This window comes from Oncorhynchus mykiss, chromosome 11 (genome assembly GCF_013265735.2).
Source record: "Oncorhynchus mykiss isolate Arlee chromosome 11, USDA_OmykA_1.1, whole genome shotgun sequence".
Lineage (NCBI taxonomy): Eukaryota > Metazoa > Chordata > Actinopteri > Salmoniformes > Salmonidae > Oncorhynchus > Oncorhynchus mykiss.
In genome coordinates this window covers 22,711,301-22,735,713 of record NC_048575.1, presented here as the reverse complement: position 1 = coordinate 22,735,713, position 24,413 = coordinate 22,711,301, and the positions used below count along the sequence as shown (strand labels likewise).

General features: G+C 42.4%; 1 protein-coding gene across 3 annotated transcripts in view; it reads right to left on the bottom strand.

Annotated features, from left to right (window-relative positions):
• The window catches only part of tlcd4a (TLC domain containing 4a), a 28,687-nt gene extending 5,550 nt beyond the window's left edge, over window positions 1-23,137 (bottom strand). Inside the window, exons 1-7 of one of the 3 annotated variants that reach the window (XM_036935197.1) lie at window positions 22,836-23,137; window positions 8,606-8,775; window positions 7,588-7,677; window positions 7,427-7,485; window positions 7,101-7,195; window positions 3,450-3,523; window positions 1,218-1,560 (exon numbers count right to left, since the gene is read on the bottom strand). In XM_036935197.1, coding sequence (XP_036791092.1) covers window positions 1,245-1,560; window positions 3,450-3,523; window positions 7,101-7,195; window positions 7,427-7,485; window positions 7,588-7,677; window positions 8,606-8,760 — 789 coding nt within the window. In that variant the 5' untranslated portion in view covers window positions 8,761-8,775; window positions 22,836-23,137 and the 3' untranslated portion in view covers window positions 1,218-1,244. Of the gene's footprint in view, window positions 1-693; window positions 1,561-3,449; window positions 3,524-7,100; window positions 7,196-7,426; window positions 7,486-7,587; window positions 7,678-8,605; window positions 8,776-9,045; window positions 9,182-22,835 lie in introns of those variants that run through there. The other 2 variants (XM_036935198.1, XM_021620516.2) reach the window with 2 other exon arrangements.
• Between the last annotated feature and the right edge of the window lie 1,276 nt (window positions 23,138-24,413).

Here is a 24,413-nt window from a genome sequence, read left to right as displayed (position 1 = left end):
TGCTTCGAGGGTAGCTGTTGTCGTTGTGTTCCTGGTTCGAGTCCAGGTAGGAGCGAGGAGAGGTACAGAAGCTATACTGTTACACTGGCAATACTAAAGTGCCTATAAGAACATCCAATAGTCAAAGGTATATGAAATAGAAATGGTATAGAGAGAAATAGTCCTATAATTCCTATAATATCTACAACCTAAAACTTCTTACCTGGGAATATTGAAGACTCATGCTAAAAGGAACCACCAGCTTTCATATGTTCTCATGTTCTCAGCAAGGAACTTAAACATTAGCTTTCTTACATGACACAGATTGCACTTTTACTTTCTTCTCCAACACTTTGTTTTTGCATTATTTAAACCAAATTGAACATGTTTCATTGTTTATTTGAGGCTAAGTTGATTTAATTGATGTATTATATTAAGTTAAAATAAGTGTTCATTCAGTATTGTTGTAATTGTCATTATTACAAATACATTTCAAAAATCGTCCGTTTAATCGGTATCGGCTTTTTTTGTCCTCCAATAATTGGTATCGGTATCGCCGTTGAAAAATCATAATCGGTCGACCTCTAATTGAGTCTATGTACATTTCTGACCCACTGGGAATGTGATGAAAGAAATAAAAGCTGAAATAAATCGCTCTACTATTATTCTGACATTTCACATTCTTAAAATAAAGTGGTGATTCTAACTGATCTAAGAAAGGGAATTTTTACTAGGATTAAATGTCAGGAATTGTGAAAAACCTAAACTTATATACACTTGAATTGAAATGTATTTGGTTAAGGTGTATGTAAACTTCCGACTTCAAATGTATATAAAAATCCAAATGAAAGGGAGGTGCTTCAAGTTGTTTTGGGGAGCACAGGACCATTCACACATTTGAGTCTATGGTCTAGAACAAGCAGTAAACGTTCGACTTGGTGAAGCGTTTGGGAAAAACAGACTTCATCCCAGACACGCTGTTTTGTGATAAAATGCAACAGAAAAATACATTTGCCATGCACAGGAAGTATTGCTAAGAGGCAGTTATACACATCACTGCCCAAGATATTGCCCCTTTGTCCACATCAATATCCTGCGTCTACTACCATAAAATTCAGTCAGTGCAAGACTTAGCTTTTTGTAAGTTAGTTGACACTGAAACAGTAGTCCCAGTCAGGTAAAGTTACTAATCGAATTGTGCACTAAAAGGGGACAGTGGTTCAATGGGCTCTCCTTACCCATAACATCCACCATCCTCTTGCTTTTTATTCAGCCTTTCCGTTCTCCTGTGTCCCCACTTTGTGTCGTCGGGCCGAGCGCATAACCTTGTAGCAGCCGCGGGCAATCTTGTGCATCCACATGACGTTCATGACATCCAGACAGATGCTGGAGATGATCCAGGCAGCGCGGCCTTCCGGCGGGACGCGGTAGAAGGCTTCGGTGCCATACACGAACCACATGCGGCTGTAGTAGAGGGGCATGACGGCAATGCGAACCAGGAAGAAGACAACGGCCATGGCCATCCCATTAGCGATGTTGGGCCTGGAGGACTTGGAGTAACCTAACACTTCAAAGAACCAGCTGGAAGAAAGACAGTCAGTACAATGAAGTAGAGGAGGAGAAAAACTGAAGTTAACACAACTCTGGGCTTAATGGGATTCAAACAATATAAAGGGTAATCTCTCACAGATGGACATAAAAACAAAAAAATCATATATATTGAAATCAATATATGAAATTAATTGTCCAGTGTTTCCAGGTTTGTATGAAATATGACCTATAATTACAATATGAGTGAAATAATTTTTCCTTACAATTAAAAAGCAGCTTTTCTGTGTTGGAATGGTATGGGCGTACCCCTAACAACAAAATGGTGTGTGTGTGGGCGTACCCCAAACAACAAAATGGTGTGTGTGTGGGCGTACCCCAAACAACAAAATGGTGTGTGTGTGGGCGTACCCCAAACAACAACATGGTGTGTGTGTGGGCGTACCCCAAACAACAAAATGGTGTGTGTGGGCGTACCCCAAACAACAAAATGGTGTGTGTGGGCGTACCCCAAACAACAAAATGGTGTGTGTGGGCGTACCCCAAACAACAAAATGGTGTGTGTGGGCGTACCCCAAACAACAAAATGGTGTGTGTGGGTGTACCCCAAACAACAAAATGGTGTGTGTGGGCGTACCCCAAACAACAAAATGGTGTGTGTGGGCGTACCCCAAACAACAGAATGGTGTGGGCGTACCCCAAACAACAGAATGGTGTGGGCGTACCCCAAACAACAGAATGGTGTGGGCGTACCCCAAACAACAGAATGGTGTGGGCGTACCCCAAACAACAGAATGGTGTGGGCGTACCCCAAACAACAGAATGGTGTGGGCGTACCCCAAACAACAGAATGGTGTGGGCGTACCCCAAACAACAGAATGGTGTGGACGTACCCCAAACAACAGAATGGTGTGGGCGTACCCCAAACAACAGAACGGTGTGTGGGCGTACCCCAAACAACAGAACGGTGTGTGTGGGCGTACCCCAAACAACAGAACGGTGTGTGTGGGCGTACCCCAAACAACAGAACGGTGTGTGTGGGCGTACCCCAAACAACAGAACGGTGTGTGTGGGCGTACCCCAAACAACAGAACGGTGTGTGTGGGCGTACCCCAAACAACAGAACGGTGTGTGTGGGCGTACCCCAAACAACAGAACGGTGTGTGTGGGCGTACCCCAAACAACAGAACGGTGTGTGTGGGCGTACCCCAAACAACAGAATGGTGTGTGTGGGCGTACCCCAAACAACAGAATGGTGTGTGTGGGCGTACCCCAAACAACAGAATGGTGTGTGTGGGCGTACCCCAAACAACAGAATGGTGGGTGTGGGCGTACCCCAAACAACAGAATGGTGGGTGTGGGCGTACCCCAAACAACAGAATGGTGTGGGCGTACCCCAAACAACAGAATGGTGTGGGCGTACCCCAAACAACAGAATGGTGGGTGTGGGCGTACCCCAAACAACAGAATGGTGTGGGCGTACCCCAAACAACAGAATGGTGTGGGCGTACCCCAAACAACAGAATGGTGTGGGCGTACCCCAAACAACAGAATGGTGTGGGCGTATAGCGGTCAGTAAAAATATTCACGCGAGACGACCGCTGATCGCCCAGTTCGCATCATCCTCTATGAGGAAAAAGAAAGCATTTAAACAATTTGTTTGAGAATCAAGTTTGAGGTGGAGTTTATGTTTTAGGATGAGTAAACAACATTATTTGGGTGTGAGTTAGAAAAATATTAAGTGAGATTTTCACTGGACAGTTACTTAACAAATGAATAGGGTTTATTTTTTCAGCAGCTGCTTTGCAGGGCTTCTGAGCCAATTGGTCATGAGTGTCACTGTCCTGTCTAAACTCAGGCCTTGGTGTGGTTGGTACCTACCATAGACATATTCAATGAGTTTATATACATCTGCTACCTACCGCTGGTTGACACACGGCGTGGAGAACTCTGCAAGCAGACGGAAGTTAGCAAAATAAGGCAACATTCCATGTCCCTGGAAGAACAGGGTAAAAAGAGGAAAATGGAGAGAAACAATGAAACAGGAAAGAAAGGGACTCAAAATACTTTCATTTGATCAAACATCACATCAGTATAGTTAAAGGAAGGCCTTCACACCATGTGTGTACAGAAAGATGGATCCAACATCATTAACAAAAGAACACATGATGATGGTAAAACATTTTGGGGGGGGAAACGACTTAAGATCTCACTTTTACCATACTGAAATGTTTAATTAATTAAGGAGCCATTTTGGAGGGGTTTGGATCTAAAATGTAATCATTTAAATCACTTTCTGATTATAGTTCTGCTCCGTGGCTATTTTTCAGGAGACTCAGCTAACGTCTTCAGGCTTTTCAAGGGTCCACATTTAGTCTGTGTTCTTATTTAATCTTCAGTAGAACCCAATATACGGAGTGCTCATTCATATCACTGAGGGTATATTTACGATGACAGCCTCGATGACAGCAATGAGGTTCCAGGACTAAAAAAAAACACGAAGTTAGTGACTCAGTAAAATTACGGTGTCGGTGAAACAGCTAAATTACAGTCCCTTCACACACACACACACACACACACAACATGAATGGGTTGGCAACATTTCTAATAGCATAGTGTTAAGTAAACCTCAACATAGTGTGCACGCACAGCCAGGGTTTGACGTGTAGACATTCAGCTACTAGCCAAATGAGCAATGATTAGCCATGCATATAAGAGCAATGCTTATAATCACAAGCTGTTATAGGAAGGTATCGACCCTATATTATCACCCTCGGACATGAGTGCTGGTATGATCTAAGGGCTGGTATCAGCTCGCTCTCTTCCGGGTGGTATACAAATCTGCTCATAAAAACAAGTCTCATTTCCATATCCTATTGGTATTTCAGGCTTAACACAGGGCAAGATTATCCAAATAGCACACACCAAAAGTGGAAACTTACCTTATAAGACTGAAACAAAAGTTCATACGTGGCATATACTTACTCTCATGTATGGACATGGTTCAAGTTATACCAGAGAGGATATGAACTTTCCCAGCATCTCCATGCTAGGACCTCTAGGTACTGGTAAATCCATACCGTTACTGGACAGATAGGTCATATCTGCTCAGTGTAGCACAAAGGCAATAACAGCAGACAAGACAGGAAGGATTCAGTCTCGAGGAGTCAGGCCTGATCTTAAGCGTTTACATTTTACACAACCTAATTTGAATTGGGTAGTTTTTGCATGAATGTTTTGCTGGTAATTGTGAGACTATATTATTTTAAGAGACTGTATTAGCAAAGGATAGAGAGACAGACCATAGAGAAAGTTACAGGTCGCAACGTTGTATCTGGCCCATTACGGCGTATGTGAGAGTATGGGCAGCGCCATTGAGGCCATCTCCATTTTGAAGTAGTCAATTTACCTCTTCTACCACTTCTATGAGTTGGTAAACAAATGGAAAGGGTGCACACTGCCACCTGGAGTGGGTTGTTTGAACAGGTATAAAACCAAGGTTGGCAATTTACTGCCACCTGCAATTATGGAATGTTTGCTCACAAGTATAATTCATTGCTGATACCCTAACCCATAGGAAGTGAAACCCAGTTGACTACTTCAAAATGTTGAATGTCCTTAATGGCGCTGCCCATTCTTAAACTGGCTTTTGGGCACTAGAGTCCTCTTATCTATCTCTATGAGACAGACAGATTAGAGAGAAAGGTGCAACTATAGTTAGAAGCATAAAGAAGCAACAACATTGATAACATGCACTTTAGAAATCAAACAGCAATCAAATATTAGCCTATGAATTAGTTTGCTTGTTCTGGGTATAATAGCCTTATTGTTTTTACAATGATCTAATATAATCTACATCTACATAAAACAGCTGGATCAATTAATAATAGTCACCAAATTAACAACATACTGACATAACAGCTTTGATAGAAAGCCAGACCAAAAAAGTAAAATCCATCAACTAGTATAACAAGTTATAAAGGGCTTTTAAGTTGAACAGATTGTAGCAAATGTGTATAGTATGTCCCAAAGTTACTTGGTTTTTGTATTTTGTAATAACAAGCATGACTGTGCTAAGCAGTCGTGAGTGTCCAGTGACCGTATGGCCTACACCAGTATGGCCTTTAAAAAAAAAAATTACTTTCACATTTTCTCTCAAATGTACATTGAAATGCATTGTACCTCAGAGTAGCTTTGCAATGCATACACTGTACATTTTTGGTCCTTCAAGTTGGATATGAATACAATTTGCATACAACGCTAAGGGATAAACTCAACTAAGCTTATTGTAGAAAGATTTAAGGTTATGGGTTGGCTTGAAACAAAGCCACTCTTAAAACAGGGACACGTGAGGCTTGAAGTTAAGTAGGCAAGCCCTCACAGAGCTAAAGCATTACAGTGAGGACACATTCATAGATGAGACACACTTAAGCATTATTCATGGCAAAGTGTTATTATCATCATCAACATTTCAGTTATTCTCAAGGGTCGTCTGCCATAACAGTCTAGGAAGAAGCAGCTTTGGAAATAGTGGGGCAGAGGACAAGAGTTTGAGAGAAAGGAGGCAGAGCTCATCTCTGCCACAAAACAGTAAGAGGCAGTAACGTTGTTTTGGCATGCACATACAGTAGTTGGAGACCCCTCCACCAACAATGGGAATGCCAGGACAAATGGAGGCATGCACAGCTCAGCTCAGTCCAGCTCCATAAAAGGCTGAGGGATCAGTGAAATAAATGCAGGACTTAAGGGCAAGGTGAGGAAGAAGGGAAGGAGGGTGTCGGCCATTACCATCATTAAGCATTCCATGCAAAAAATACCAACATTGTTATGAGCTACAGAACCTGGTGATCTGGATGGCTACAGACCAAGGGTGAACAGCAGTGTCCTGGATGGCTGGGCATACAACCTGCTTCACCATTATAACCAGTGGTTATAACCAGGTCCATTGTCACTGTCCAGACAAACAAGCATGTTCCTTGACTAGACAGTGCCGATTAAGCATGGTAATACCCGACAATCAACAAACATATCAGTCATTCTTTCAATCCAAACTATCCCTAATAATCATCCTAACCAAAATGTATGCACTCTTCTTGTATCATAACCTCAACCCTTTTCGAACTCAATCACAATCCCTCACGTGAGACAAAACATTACCAACGAAAGCAATTCCCAATAACTTCCAACACATAGGCTATCACATTTCACGAGATCACAAGAGTCCAGCTCCTGGGTGAATGATATACTATCAAGCCAACAGTATGGCCCTATACTATTGATTCCCATACACATATATTCAACAGCTGAGGATTAGCTAATGAGATGCATTAGAAGAAGGTGAAAATAGTGCCGGCAGGCTAGCGCCACATGTTCTCACTAGCAGAGTCCTAGCAGAGCTAATAGGAACAGAACTATGTTCACGCGTTACACTTACGCGTTCACACTTTCCTTACACCCAATCTCCCGGCCCTGTCATCACAATCACCCAGCATGACATGGCACAGCTGTTCACCTTTAGTCGTCTCTTTCCCATCTTGCCTGCATGTTCTGCTATTGGACAATAGGGAACTCACCAGTACATAGTAGTAAGCATATAACGCTGCCAGGTGGTGCACTACAAAAAACTTGTCGCCTATCGCCTTCCAATAGTAAAATATTAGCAGCAGATCTGGGAACAGACGAAAAGAACAACACAATATTAAACAGAAGATATTACATCAAGGTGAACAAAAGTGTTAAGAAATGCAACAACAACAAAAATTCTGGTACAGACAAAAAAGGGCAAAACAAAACTGATTTTGCCAATGTCGCCGAAGAGTGGCTAGGGATTGCCAAGACGTCCTGTAGTGAATGAGGACCTTTGCAAGTGGGTATGAGACTAAAGTGTCTTTGTTCTCACCAGATATGAGGTAGCCTGTTGTCACGCCAACATTTATCTTCACAAGTGTGGGATCTCCCCTGTTGGCAGAAAAAGACAGGACAAGACACAAAATGGGTAAATAGTATGTACACAACACACTGGTTCCATCATGCACTTCAACAAAGCGACAGAGTCCTCACCAGACGGGGTCTTCATTGATGGCGTCATCAAAGAGCAGGATGTAGAGACAGAAGAGTCCCACCACAAGGGCATGAAGCGTGGACACTGTCCTAAAAGAACACACACACCCCTGGTCAAATCTGTGATAAAACACTTTAATAAGTGATGCAGATAAAGCGTTCCTGTGCACAGTGCAGGTGGAATTAATTGATTGGTTGCACGGCCACCGGCAGACAGATTCAGCCCAATTAGAACAGGAGATTAAACACCGTTCAGGGGTCACTCAGACAGGCAGGCTATCAGGCAGTCAGACAGGCAAGCGGGCAGTCAGACAGGCAGAAAGCCAGTCAGTCAGTCGAGAAAGTTAGACAGGTTGTCAAGTAAATCAGGCGCCCAGGCGGACTCAGTTAGGCTGTATCTACTGTAAGCCAGGTCTGTGTTCCTCCTGTAACGACCCACATCAACATCTCCCTGCCAGTCTGCCAGAGAAAGACAAGACCACTACAAAACCTTCACAGACAGGGTCATCTGAGGGTAATCTGTAATCTTCAAGACAGCTGTGGCTTTGCAGTATACAGTACTCTACTATGGACAGTTGTAATAATAACAACAACAACAACTGACACCATAAGGATTTTATATCATAACTGTGCATGGTACACAGTGTACCATGCGGTGTGATAAGAGTGTATTTTTGTCCGATATTTTGATTAGTAAATCTGGTGAGATATGGCGGCACATTAAGTCATGAACTGTGTAAAACAACTGGAAGTCATGAACTGTGTTAAACAACTGGAAGTCATGAACTGTGTTAAACAACTGCACGACAAATTAACAACTTAGCAGACTGTCGACACTTTACTGTAAATATTCCGACCCACAATTTTGTGGGATACGTTCGAAAACATTAACCAAGTGTGCCCATTATGGAAATATGGACGATGACTCTATTCTACATCCACTAAAATGTATGCATTAATGTGCTGACACAAAGTATATTATCAGTGTGTGTTGCAGCCAGTAGCCAGTGTTCTATACCTTGAGTTCCACTCCACCTTCTGCTTGTCTGCAAGGCGTAAGAAGCCAGGGCTGACACGGGTGGAGACCCAGGGACTGACCCGGTGGAAGAGCCACTGGAAGGAGAGGAAACTGGTGACCGAGATGACAAGGATGAGCTGGCTGAACAGGTCCATGGCCGCCTAAGCCCACTGAAGATAGGGAGGGAGAGAGTGGGAGGAGAGAGAGGAAGGGAGAAAGAGGGTGAAAGGTGAACGGTGAGTTGGATAGATTCAACAAAACACATATAGGTTGCATTGAGAAAACATATAGGCAAAACAAAGAACAACTGTGGAAACAACTAGGTAGACAGGCAGTATACTAAGTTTTAGGTTACAGGCAGTAAGGAACACAAACATTTTCGGCCCAACCTCAAGCTTATCACTTATAAATCCAAATCAACAGAGTTGATCTTCACTCACCTACTATTTATCCTAGAAAAGTTATTTTCTTCAGCCTGTGTTTATCCATTTGAATTGCACCAGACAAATCACTTCTTGCAAGTCCATGGCATGACTGTGGTGTGACTGTCTCAGTGTGATGGTGTTAAATGTGTGTCAGTCAGGGAAATCCAAAGTCAGTCAATGTTTAACAGAACTCACCTTTGGCTTGACTAAACTAAGGGAGTGGAGAAGACGGGTGCTTTAGGCTAATGAACCGTCATACTGGCCCAAAGAGACATACTGACACCAACAGAGGAAGCTGTGGTGCTGTGCTGTGGAGAATATAAGGTTTGTGGCTATACTGACATACGTTATGGCCAGGGACAGGCAAAGCATAAACTAAATAATTTACCTAGAATGTCCCCCAGGAATTGTTCCAGAGACCCTGTAGTAGATCAATATGGGTAGTAAATATGGACTGACAGACTATAAACACAGAGTAGGTTAAATATTAAAAGTGAAGGCATTTAATTAACTAGGCAAGTTAGCTAATGACAAATCTTTATTTACAATGACAGCCTAGGAACAGTGGGTTAACTGCCTTGTTCAGGAGCAGAACAATACATCTTTACCATGTCAGTTTGGGGATTCGATCTAGCAAACTTTCGGTTACTGGTCCAACGTTCTAACCACTAGGCTACCTGCCACCCCATACCTCGTTCAAAGGCATGCATACACTGTGTATACCAAACATTAGGAACACCATCCTAATATTGAGTTGCACCCCCTTTTACACTCAGAACAGCCTCAATTCGCCTGGGCATGGACTATACAAACTGTTGAAAGAGCTCCACAGGGATGCTGACCCATGTCGACTCCAATGCTTCCCACAGTTGTGTCAAGTTGGCTAGATGTCCTTTGGGCGGTGGACCACTCGATACACACGGGAAAAAGTTGAGTGTGAAAAAACAGTGTTGCATTTCTTGACACACTCAAACCAGCGCGCCTGGCACCTACTACCATACCTCGTTCAAAGGCACTTAAATATTTTGTCATGCTCATTCACCCTCTAATATGGCACACATACACAATCCATGTCTCAATTGTCTCAAGTAGAGGTCGACCGATTAATCGGAATGGCCGATTAATTAGGGCCGATTTCAAGTTTTCATAACAATCGGAAATTTGTATTTTTGGGCGCTGATTCTGCCTATTTTTTAATACCTTTAGTTAACTAGGCAAGTCAGTTAAGAAAACATTCTTATTTTTAATGACAGCCTAACGGTGGGTTAACTGCCTTGTTCAGGGGCAGAACGACAGATTTTCACCTTGTCAGTTCGGGGGAGCCAATCTTGCAACTTTTACGGTAAACTAGTCCAACGCTCTAACCACCTGCTCATTGCACTCCACGAGGAGCCTGCCTGTTACGCGAATGCAGTAGAAGCCAAGGTAAGTTGCTAGCTAGCATTAAACTTATCTTATAAAAAACAATCAATCAATCATAATCACTAGTTATAACTACACATGGTTGATGATATTACTAGTTTATCTAGCGTGTCCTGCGTTGCATATAATCGATGCAACGCTGGGGGATGATTTAACAAAAGCGCATTTGCGAAAAAAGCACAATCGTTGGACGACTGTACCTAACCATAAACACCAATGTCTTTCTTAAAATCAATACACAGAAGTATATATTTTTAAACCTGCATATTTAGCTAAATTAAATCCAGGTTAGCAGGCAATATTAACCAGGTGAAATTGTGTCACTTCTCTTGAGTCAGGGTATATGCAACAGTTTGGGCAGCCTGGCTCATTGCGAACTAATTTGCCAGAATTGTACATAATTATGACATAACATTGAAGGGTGTTCAATGTAACAAGAATATTTAGACACCCGTTACGTAAAATACCGAACGGTTCCGTATTTCACTGAAATAATAAACGTTTTGTTTTCGAAATGATAGCTTCCGGATTCGACCATATTAATGACCAAAGGCTCACATTTCTGTGTGTTATTATGTTATAATTAAGTCTATGATTTGATAGAGTGGTCTGACTGAGCGATGGTAGGCAGCAGCAGGCTCGTAAGCATTCATTCAAACAGCACTTTTGTGCGTTTTGCCAGCAGCTCTTCGCAAGCACAGCGCTGTTTATGACTTCAAGCCTATCAGCCTAATGGCTGGTGTAACAGATGTGAAATGGCTAGCTAGTTAGCGGGGTGCGCGCTAATAGTGTTTCAAATGTCACTCGCTCTGAGACTTGGAGTAGTTATTCCCCTTGCTCTGCAAGGGCCGCGGCTTTTGTGGAGCGATGGTTAACGCTGCTTCGAGTGTGGCTCTTGTCGATGTGTTCCTGGTTCGAGCCCAGGTAGGGGCAAGGAGAGGGATGGAAGCTATACTGTTACCCTGGCAATACTAAAGTGCCTGTAAGAACATCCAATAGTCAAACGTATATGAAATACAAAAATGGTAGAGAGAGAAATAGTCCTATAAATACTATATTAACTACAACCTAAAACCTCTTACCTTGGAATATTGAAGTCTCATGTTAAAAGGAACCACCAACTTTCATATGTTCTCATGTTCTGAGCAAGGAACTCAAACGTTAGCTTTTTTACATGGCACATATTGCACTTTTACAACACTTTGTTTTTGCATTATTTAAACCAAATTGAACATGTTTCGTTATTTATTCAAGGCTAAATTGATTTTTATTGATGTATTATATTAAGTTTTCATTCAGTATTGTTGTAATTGTCATTTTTACAAATATATATATTTTTTTTTAATTTTAAATCGTCCGATTAAAATCGGTATTGGCTTTTTTTGCTCCTCCAATAATCGGTATCGGCGTTGAAAAATCATAATCGGTCGACCTCTAGTCTCAAGGCTTAAAAATCCTTCATTAACCGGTCTCCCTTCATCTACACTGATTGAGGTGGATATTACAGTGACATCAATAAGGGATCATAGCTTTCACCTGGATTCACCTGGTCAGTCGGCCATGGAAAGAGCAGGTGTTCTTAATGTTTTGAATACTCAGTGTAGATATGGTGCGTGTAACTGGGGCAAAATTTTCAGAAATCTGACCATATAGGCCTATGCATCAAACAAACATAAATTGTGCGTGTTTCTATTGACCTCTATTGTCAGGATTCTAGAAGGCAAACTTTAGCACACAACAGTCATGTCTGGAGTTGTACATTTAGTCCCCATACAGTAGAGAGATGGATTCTGCTGTAGAATCTTCCTTTCTGACCCGTGCAGAGTAGAGAAAGCACTGATCCATACAGATAAGCCTTTGGCTCAAACATCACCAGCCAACCAAGCACCAGCTCAGACCAGCAGAAGCCATTACACACACACACACACACACACACACACACACACACAGTGCGCTGTGGAGATTGTCATGCTGCCTTGGGTGCTGCTGCGATTGGACACCCTTGAACGTCCTGATGTTCTGGCTCTTATTTCATTCTGTACCATATTGCCACATTATGAATATCAATGCATGCAGACAATACCTTTCATGCAGTAAAATGCAGCTACTAAAATTAGGCCTACATTTTCTACTCGGCAACACAGCATGTTAGTTTTGATCTCCAGATGATTCTACTGTATACACATGACAGTTACAGTTGAAGTCGGAAGTTTACATACACCTTAGCCAAATACATTTAAACTCAGTTTCACAATTCCTGACATTTAATCCTAGTAACAATTCCCTGTCTTAGGTCAGTTAGGATCACCACTTTATTTTAATAATGTGAAATGTCAGAATAATAGTAGAGAGAATGATTTATTTCAGCTTTTATTTCTTTCATCACATACCCAGTGGGTCAGAAGTTTACATACCAAATACTAATTGAGTGTAGCATTGCCTTTAAATTGTTTAACTTGGGTCAAACGCTTCAGGTAGCCTTCCACAAGCTTCCCACAATAAGTTGGGTGAATTTTGTCCCATTCCTCCTTACAGAGCTGGTGTAACTGTGTCAGGTGTGTAGGCCTCCTCGCTCACACACTCTTTTTCAGTTCTGCCCACAAATTTTCTATGGGATTGAGGTCAAGGCTTTGTGATGGCCACTCCAATACCTAGACTTTGTTGTCCTTAAGCCATTTTGCCACAACTTTGGAAGTATGCTTGGGGTCATTGTCCATTTGGAAGACCCATTTGCGACCAAGCTTTAACTTCCTGACTGATGACTTGAGATGTTGCTTCAATATATATCCACATAATTTACCTCCCTCATGATGTCATTTATATTGTGAAGAGCACCAGTCCCTCCTGCAGCAAAGCACCCCCACAACATGATGCTGCCACCACCGTGCTAAACGGATGGGATGGTGTTCGTCGGCTTGCAAGCCTCCTCCTTTTTCCTCCAAACATAACAATGGTCATTATGGCCAAACAGTTCTATTTTTGTTTCATCAGACTGGAGGACATTTCTCAATCTTTGCCCCCATGTGCAGTTGCAAACCGTAGTCTGGCTTTTTTATGGCGGTTTTGGAGCAGTGGCTTCTTCCTTGCTGAGCGGCCTTTCAGGTTAGGTCGGTATAGGACTCGTTTTACTGTGGATATAGATACTTTAGTACCTGTTTCCTTCAGCATCTTCACAAGGTCAGTTGCTGTTGTTCTGGGATTGATTTACACTTTTCGCACCAAAGTACATTCATCTCTAGGAGACAGAATGTGTCTCCTTCCTGAGCAGTATGACGGCTGCGTGGTCCCATGATGTTTATACTTGCGTACTATTGTTTGTACAGATGAACGTAGTACCTTCAGGCGTTTGGAAATTGCTCCCAAGGATGAACCAGACTTGTGGAGGTCTACAAATGTTTTTCTGAGGTCTTGGCTGATTTAATTTTGATTTCCCATGATGTCAAGCAAAGAGGCACTGATTTGAAGGTAGGCCTTGAAATACATATACAGGTACACCTCAAATTGACTCAAATGATGTCAATTAGCCTATCAGAAGCTTCTAACTCCATGACATCATTTTCTGGAATTTTCCAAGCTGTTTAAAGGCACAGTCAACTTAGTGTATGTATACATCTGACCCACTGGATTTGCGATACAGTGAATTATAAGTGAAATAATCTTTCTGTAAACAATTGTTGGAACAATGTCCAAGCCGACTTGCCAAAACTATAGTTTGTTAACAAGAAATGTGTGGAGTGGTTGAAAAACGAGTTTTAATGACTCCAACCTAAGTGTATGTAGACTTCCGATGTCAACTGTATGTACTTCATTATTATTATTATTGCCTATACCAGTCGATAGGATAATGGGCTAGTACACTGTGAATCCATGACCGTAAGGGCTCAGATCCCAGCAGCAGTAGAGCAGAACGTCGGTTGGGGCTATGACCCAGGAGACAGCCTGTCTCTGCCTCAGCAGTGGTGTGTGGCAGTAAACCAACCCGATCCTGCCACTCAGAGATACACTCATCAGCACTGCAGAAAGCAAAGCAAACACACGCACACACTCACACAGGACATCTCCTGATACCTTCTGAATACCTTCCCAGTGAGCCAGTTCAATCAGTGTGGTTTACAATCAAGAGCATTAGTAAATTATTATTTTTAATTGAACCTTTATTTAACTAAGCAAGTCAGTTAAGAACAAATTCTTATTGACAATGACGGCCTACACCGACCAAACCCGGACGATGCTGGGCCAATTGTGTGCCGCCCAATCACGGCCAGTTGTGATACAGCCTGGAATCAAACCAGGGTGTCTGTAGTGACGCCTCAAGCACTGAGATGCAGTGCCTTAGACCGCTGAGCCACTAAGGAGCCCTAGTAGTGGTGTGTGTGTGTGTGTGTGTGTGTGTGTGTGTGTGTGTGTGTGTGTGTGTGTGTGTGTGTGTGTGTGTGTATTCATATCATATAGGCTATGAACACTTGGACACTTATTGGAATGGAAATGGTTCAATGTGGGCCTAGTACCGAGAAAATGTCAACAAAAACAGAGGCATGCTCCACTTTTGAATCTGTAAAACATGGCTATCCTATTGCTACGCTTAGACCTACTTGTATAACCTATGCATACACGCACCACCGGAGGACTACTCTTTATACAAAACAAGGATGACGGAATTGTTAAATGTGATACTTTGGGATGGGCCTACACAAAGTTTCACAAATATACCTAGTCAGTCAGTGCACCTAGATTTTCTCCAATTCCAGCTCCCTCAAACACAACAAAGGTCCCAGCCAACAAAGCAGTGTCATGGCTGATGTTAACAATTGCATGTCAGCCACAGCAGGCTACTGCAGTTGGTGTGGGAGTCATGGCTCCCTCTGCACTCTTTTCCTGTCTGTCACAGTTGAATAATTTGCATAAAGGGCTGATTTGATTGGCTTTTGGATAAGTCAACCACCCTCCATGTCGAACTCCAAAGATGTACATCTCTGAAACAGCTAGGCTAGACATATACCTTATCTTCCTGAAAAACACTCAATCTCTACTTCTCTCTCTGGCCTGGGTTCCATTTTAGAGGACTCCAATGCCATATTGGTTATTACCATAGTGAGGAGGTCTAACCACTCGACCAAAAAATATTTAAAAATAAAAGATCCCAGAAATTTGCATACGCATAAAAAGCTTATTTCTGTCAAATTTTGTGCACACATTTATTTATATACAGTGCCTTGCGAAAGTATTCGGCCCCCTTGAACTTTGCAACCTTTTGCCTCATTTCAGGCTTCAAACATAAAGATATAAAACTGTATTTTTTTGTGAAGAATCAACAACAAGTGGGACAAAATCATGAAGTGGAACGACATTTATTGGATATTTCAAACTTTTTTAACAAATCAAAAACTGAAAAATTGGGCGTGCAAAATTATTCAGCACCTTTACTTTCAGTGCAGCAAACTCTCTCCAGAAGTTCAGTGAGGATCTCTGAATGATCCAATGTTGACCTAAATGACTAATGATGATAAATACAATCCACCTGTGTGTAATCAAGTCTCCGTATAAATGCACCTGCACTGTGATAGTCTCAGAGGTCCGTTAAAAGCGCAGAGAGCATCATGAAGAACAAGGAACACACCAGGCAGGTCCGAGATACTGTTGTGAAGAAGTTTAAAGCCGGATTTGGATTCAAAAAGATTTCCCAAGCTTTAAACATCCCAAGGAGCACTGTGCAAGCGATAATATTGAAATGGAAGGAGTATCAGACCACTGCAAATCTACCAAGACCTGGCCGTCCCTCTAAACTTTCAGCTCATACAAGGAGAAGACTGATCAGAGATGTAGCCAAGAGGCCCATGATCACTCTGGATGAACTGCAGAGATCTACAGCTGAGGTGGGAGACTCTGTCCATAGGACAACAATCAGTCGTATATTGCACAAATCTGGCCTTTATGGAAGAGTGGCAAGAAGAAAGCCATTTCTTAAAGATATCCATAAAAAGTGTCGTTTAAAGTTTGCCACAAGCCACCTGGGAGACACACCAAACATGTGGAAGAAGGTGCTCTGGTCAGATGAAACCAAAATTGAACTTTTTGGCAACAATGCAAAACGTTATGTGTGGCGTAAAAGCAACACAGCTGAACACACCATCCCCACTGTCAAACATGGTGGAGGCAGCATCATGGTTTGGGCCTGCTTTTCTTCAGCAGGGACAGGGAAGATGGTTAAAATTGATGGGAAGATGGATGGAGCCAAATACAGGACCATTCTGGAAGAAAACCTGATGGAGTCTGCAAAAGACCTGAGACTGGGACGGAGATTTGTCTTCCAACAAGACAATGATCCAAAACATAAAGCAAAATCTACAATGGAATGGTTCAAAAATAAACATATCCAGGTGTTAGAATGGCCAAGTCAAAGTCCAGACCTGAATCCAATCGAGAATCTGTGGAAAGAACTGAAAACTGCTGTTCACAAATGCTCTCCATCCAACCTCACTGAGCTCGAGCTGTTTTGCAAGGAGGAATGGGAAAAAATGTCAGTCTCTCGATGTGCAAAACTGATAGAGACATACCCCAAGCGACTTACAGCTGTAATCGCAGCAAAAGGTGGCGCTACAAAGTATTAACTTAAGGGGGCTGAATAATTTTGCACGCCCAATTTTTCAGTTTTTGATTTGTTAAAAAAGTTTGAAATATCCAATAAATGTCGTTCCACTTCATGATTGTGTCCCACTTGTTGTTGATTCTTCACAAAAAAATACAGTTTTATATCTTTATGTTTGAAGCCTGAAATGTGGCAAAAGGTCGCAAAGTTCAAGGGGGCCGAATACTTTCGTAAGGCACTGTATCTCTGTTAGTGAGCATTTCTCCTTTGCCAAGATAATCCATCCACCTAAAACACGTGGCATATCAAGAAACTGATTAAAAGCAGGTTCATTGCACAGGTGCACCTTGTGCTGGGGACAATAAAATGCATTTGTGTCAGACAACACAATGCCACACGTCTCAAGTTGAGGGAGCGCGCAATTGGCATGCTGACTGCAGGAATGTCTACCAGAGCTGTTGCCAGATAATTTAATGTTAGTTTCTCTACCATAAACCATGTCGTTTTAGAGAATTTGGCAGTATGTCCAAACGGCCTCACAACCGCAGACCACGTGTAACCACGCCAGCCTAGAACCTCCACGTCCAGCTTCTTCCCCTGTGGGATCATCGGAGACCAGCCATCTAGACAGCTGATGAGACTGTGGGTTTGCACAACTGAACGATTTCTGCACAAATTGTCAGAAATGTCTCAGGGAAGATTATCTGCGTTCTCGTTGTCCTCACCAGGGTCTTGACCTGACTGTAGTTTGGCTTAGTAATCGACTTCAGTGGACAAATGCTCACCTCCGCTGGCACGCTAGAGACGTGTGCTCTTCAAGGATTAATCCAAATTTCAACTGTACATGGCAGATGGAAGACAGCGTGTATAGCCTTGTGTGGGTGAGCAGTTTGCTGATGTCAATGTTGTGAACAGAGTGCCCCATGGTGGCGTTAGGGTTATGGTTTGTGCTGGCATAAGCTACGGACAATGAACACAAATGCATTTTATCGAATGCAATTTGAATGCAGAGATACCGTGATGAGATCCTAAAACTCATACATGTAATTTTGTTGTTTAAACACTTCATTGAAATACTGTAGAATTACAGTCATTCCTATGGAGAACTGCTCCTTCTGGGGAGTGCCAATATGGCCGACCGGTGGCTTCAAAGCCTCCCACTGACCAATACATAGCATTGGCAATCTAGGGTTTACAGTGGGGCAAAAAAGTATTTAGTCAGCCACCAATTGTGCAAGTTCTCCCACTTAAAAAGATGAGAGGGGCCTGTAATTTTCATCATAGGTACACTTCAACTATGACAGACAAAACGAGAAAAGAAATCCATAAAATCACATTGTAGGATTTTTAATGAATTTATTGCAAATTATGGTGGAAAAATAAGTATTTGGTTACCTACAAACAAACAAGATTTCTGGCTCTCACAGACCTGTGACTTCTTTAAGAGGCTCCTCTGTCCTCCACTCGTTACCTGTATTAATGGCACTTGTTTGAACTTGTTATCAGTATAAAAGACACCTGTCCACAACCTCAAACAGTCACACTCCAAACTCCACTATGGCCAAGATCAAAGAGCTGTCAAAGGACACCAGAAACAAAATTGTAGACCTGCACCGGGCTGGGAAGACTGAATCTGCAATAGGTAAGCAGCTTGGTTTGAAGAAATCAACTGCGGGAGCAATTATTAGGAAATGGAAGACATACAAGACCACTGATAATCTCCCTCGATCTGGGGCTCCACGCAAGATCGCACCCCGTGGGGTCAAAATTATCACAAGAACGGTGAGCAAAATCCCAGAACCACACAGGTGGACCTAGTGAATGACCTGCAGAGAGCTGGGACCAAAGTAATAAAGCCTACCATCAGTAACACACTACGCCGCCAGTTACTCAAATCCTGCAGTGCCAGACGTGTCCCCCTGCTTAAGCCAGTACATGTCCAGGCCCGTCTGAAGTTTGCTAGAGAGCATTTTGATGATCCAGAAGAAGATTGGGAGAATGTCATATGGTCAGATGAAATCAAAATATAACTTTTTGGTAAAAACTCAACTCGTCGTGTTTGGAGGACAAAGAATGCCGAGTTGCATCCAAAGAACACCATACCTACTGTGAAGCATGGGGGTGGAAACATCATGCTTTGGGGCTGTTTTTCTGCAAAGGGACCAGGACGACTGATCCGTGTAAAGGAAAGAATGAATGGGGCCATGTATCGTGAGATTTTGAGTGAAAACCTCCTTCCATCAGCAAGGGCATTGAAAATGAAACGTGGCTGGGTCTTTCAGCATGACAATGATCCCAAACACACCGCCCGGGAAATGAAGGAGTGGCTTCGTAAGAAGCATTTCAAGATCCTGGAGTGGCCTAGCCAGTCTCCAGATCTCAACCCCATGGAAAATCTTTGCAGGGAGTTGAAAGTCCGTGTTGCCCAGCAACAGCCCCAAAACATCACTGCTCTAGAAGAGATCTGCATGGAGGAATGGGCCAAAATACCAACAACAGTGTGTGAAAACCTTGTGAAGACTTACAGAAAACGTTTGACCTCTGTCATTGCCAACAAAGGGTATATAACAAAGTATTGATATAAACTTTTGTTATTGACCAAATACTTATTTTCCACCATAATTTGCAAATACATTCATTAAAAACCCTACAATGTAATTTTCTGGATTTTTTTTCTCTCATTTTGTCTGTCATAGTTGAAGTGTACCTATGATGAAAATTACAGGCCTCTCATCTTTTTAAGTGGGAGAACTTGCACAATTGGTGGCTGACTAAATACTTTTTTGCCCCACTGTATATACACTGCTCAAAAAAATAAAGGGAACACTTAAACAACACAATGTAACTCCAAGTCAATCATACTTCTGTGAAATCAAACTGTCCACTTAGGAAGCAACACTGATTGACAATAAATTTCACATGCTGTTGTGCAAATGGAATAGACAACAGGTGGAAATTTTAGGCAATTAGCAAGACACCCCCAATAAAGGAGTGGTTCTGCAGGTGGTGACCATTGACCACTTCTCAGTTCCTATGCTTCCTGGCTGATGTTTTGGTCACTTTTGAATGCTGGCGGTGCTTTCACTCTAGAGGTAGCATGAGACGGAGTCTACAACCCACACAAGTGGCTCAGGTAGTGCAGCTCGTCCAGGATGGCACATCAATGCGAGCTGTGGCAAGAAGGTTTGCTGTGTCTGTCAGCGTAGTATCCAGAGCATGGAGGCGCTACCAGGAGACAGGCCAGTACATTAGGAGATGTGGAGGAGGCCGTAGCAGGGCAACAACCCAGCAGCAGGACCGCTACCTCCGCCTTTGTGCAAGGAGGAGCAGGAGGAGCACTGCCAGAGCCCTGCAAAATTACCTCCAGCAGGCCACAAATGTGCATGTGTCTGCTCAAACGGTCAGAAACAGACTCCATGAGGGTGGTATGAGGGCCCGACGTCCACAGGTGGGGGTTGTGCTTTACAGCCCAACACCGTGCAGGACGTTTGGCATTTGCCAGAGAACACCAAGATTGGCAAATTCGCCACTGGCGCCCTGTGCTCTTCACAGATGAAAACAGGTTCACACGGAGCACGTGACAGAGTCTGGAGATGCCGTGGAGAACGTTCTGCTGCCTGCAACATCCTCCAGCATGACCGGTTTGGCGGTGGGTCGGTATTTCTTTGGGGGGCCGCACAGCCATCCATGTGCTCGCCAGAGGTAGCCTTACTGCCATTAGGTACCGAGATGAGATCCTCAGACCCCTTGTGAGACCATATGCTGGTGCAGTTGGCCCTGGGTTCCTCCTAATGCAAGACAATGCTAGACCTCATGTGGCTGGAGTGTGTCAGCAGTTCCTGCAAGAGGAAGGCATTGATGCTATGGACTGGCCCGCCCGTTCCCCAGACCTGAATCCAATTGAGCACACCTGGGACATCATGTCTCGCTCCATCCACCAACGCCACGTTGCACCACAGACTGTCCAGGAGTTGGTGGATGCTTTAGTCCAGGTCTGGGAGGAGATCCCTCAGGAGACCATCTGCCACCTCATCAGGAGCATGCCCGGGCATTGTAGGGAGGTCAAACAGGCACGTAGAGGCCACACACACTACTGAGCCTCATTTTGACTTGTTTTAAGGACATTACATCAAAGTTGGATCAGCCTGTAGTGTGGTTTTCCACTTTAATTTTGAGTGTGACTCCAAATCCAGACCTCCATGGGTTGATAAATTTGATTTCCATTGATAATTTTTGTGTGATTTTGTTGTCAGCACATTCAACTATGTAAAGAAAATAGTATTTAATAAGAATATTTCATTCATTCAGATCTGGGATGTGTTATTTTAGTGTTCCCTTTATTTTTTTGAGCAGTGTACGTCTTTGTTTTTTCTACATGTATGGACATGGTGCAGCCTTTAGTAGGTATGCTGCTGGCAGGCTGCGGCACAGCAAATCCAAGTCAGCCCGTGCTCATGGTTCTCACAGGGGAAGAGAAATGATAGGCTACAATGACCTTGCTCGTGATCATGCACAACGCAAATGCAAGTTCCTTGAACTTTCTTTTGCGGGTGCCTTTTCATTAACTGGATAGACACTTGCGGTTTCTAGCTAACATTACACCAATGGGGGGAGTGGGTTTAAATAAATGATTATATAAATGATTTAACTTGTATACAATCGATTACTTTTGGGTGTCAGGGAAAATGTATGGGAGTAAAAAGTACATATTTTATTTAGGAATGTTGTGGAGTAAAAGTTGTCAAAAATATAAATAGTAAAGTAAAGATACACAAGAAAACTACTTTAGTAGCCTACTTCAAAGTATTTTACTTATTTACTTTACACAACTGGATGCAGCACATGAAACACATGCAGGGGCAGTTATATGATTTGGTTTGACACAGAGACACACACAGTGCTTCCTAGGGCAGATAGATGTCTGAGGTCAAATGTCAACATATAGAGACAGCTGACGCATAATGGTGTCCATAGCGCAATTGAGCAACAGTTTTTGCCTCACTATGAAATCTATATAACTACCACTCAGTGTGTCAACGCTGCTGATGACAGTTGTTGGAATAGGTTGGAATTGGCCTAGGTCAAGATACATCCAGGGTCATGCGGTTGCCTCAACAAGGTAGAGGAAACTAAAACAAACTGCCTCAAGCACGTGTAAATGACTTTTACATGTATTTTCAAATAAGTCATGGGAGTGGCCACACGAAGAAGTAATGGGGGTTTGAGGGTGCATGGCAGTCATGAGGGAAACGTTAACATTTTCAGCAATGAGACAACACATGGTATCAGTTTTTTTTTTGGGGGGGGGGGGGTTCTTGTTCACAAAACATAAAAACACCCACAATATTTTGGCCAATTGGTGCAAATGTATTAAACTATTACTTATTTTACATTATTTTCTAGATAAACCTATTTTGCGTCGGGCATATCAAATCAGATTTTTTTCCACCATGTTGCTAAATGTGGCGATACGTTGGATGTCATGGTCTTTACTTGCAAATCATCACCCAACAAAATGTAGGCTATTAATCGCAGCATCTGCTGTGACGTAACGTGTAATATTGCAATTACACGGCAGATGCATTATAATCAAAGATCATGCAGTCAATCGATGCAACATAATGTTAATGTAAAACAATGTAACCAACAACAACATGAATGGGCCAGTTCACGCCGCATTGGCCGAACCGCAGCATTCCCTTTAAATGTCAAAGAATAACTATTATAATATATATATAGTGTATGCTTAAATTATAAACGCACATAGCCTAAATTTACACAAATCCTCGAGACTTACCTCTCATTCAAATATGTTCAGCACTCAACTGGTTTGTGATGGTGCTAAGGCATAGCAAATTCTGTCGAATGCCATGTTTAATCATTTTGTTCAAACGGATAGCTCTCTGACTCATAGCCTATTAGCTTGCTTCTACCTAGCAAAAGGATGCCAGACCATTGTTCTAAATTGCAATGAAATAGATGATAAATCCACCCCACAAAACACGCATATTGACAGCGGTGTGGGATGCAGCAGAGTAGCCTAACTGCATAACTGATGGTCGTTTATGGAAATGACGGGCGAGGTTACTATAGGGTAGTGATGTGCAGTTCGCGAATGATTCGTTCTTTTTGAACGATTCTTTTTACTGACTCGAGAGTCATGATTCGTTTTTCTACGTGACTGGATCATTTTAGTCGTTCGATTGCAGAGACGTGCGAAGACCACCGTCTGTCATATGCGCGCAAAAAAATAGACAATGAGTTAGAGAGGAAAAATACATGTTTAGAATTAACATTTGATCGCATGGTGCAAGAATGACTGCAATTAATTTATTATTGAATATTGTGATGGACAAAGCTTTGTAAAACAAAAACGTACACAGCCTCTGCTTAACAAACTCAAACTCTAGATCGAATCGTTCCATGGGCTGCATTTCGCGAACGACTGTTCTTATCACCAGGAGAGGAAGAGGAAGAGAGAGGCCCAACTTGGCGGAAAATGGGTCTCCCTCCAGCAGGTGGCGTTTGTTCGTTGTTTCGCCTACCAAGCAAGGAGTTTTTGAATGGATGTCCAATGAGAGTGTCGAATTTGGTCAACAAAAAAGAATGGCTTATTTGCTACGTGAGGTTTAATTGATCGAACATAAGTTTCGTAATACTTAAGTTGTTACAAGTGTATTGCTATAAGTAGGAACACGTGACATCCCTGTAACTTTGGGAGAAAAAACAGAAGAGGAAAGAGGACACTTTTTGGAGACAAAATAAATAAATGCTGAAACTGATGTTGGGCAATCAAATTCGATATGTAAATAAACGAAATTCGTTAAGGCTGGATCATTGACATAGAGCTTATTTTACACTGCTCCAGCGAAATGAGGCCCGCCATGCATTTATGAAAGCACTTTTTTCTAAAGCTCAAATATGTTTTTAGTTTTTTACAGTTCTACGGGAATATACAAATATATGTTAAATATGTTATTTTTATTGATTGTAACAATTATGGGATTGTGCCATGTGTGATAACAGGAGGCAAATTGTTTAATAAGAAACTCGGTTTCCTACTATAGGCAGTTGGCTGCATTGTGATTGTAACGTTGTAACTCCCATGCAGATGTACACGCACGCACCAACATTTTCTATGGGCATAATCATAGAATGACATATAATTTGAGCCTATTTCTTCCTATTCCAAAAAATAAGTGTTAAGCCTACCTGTTTGACAGACACAGTTATGCTTTTCATTGATTTTGGTATAGCCAAATACTCCAATATTGTCGCATGCACTGATTAAATATCTCCGTGTCTGGGAAGGGTTTGGTGTGTTTGGTTAAAACCAGGGCTCGAATTGAGTGAGGGCAACACACCCTTGTTAAAG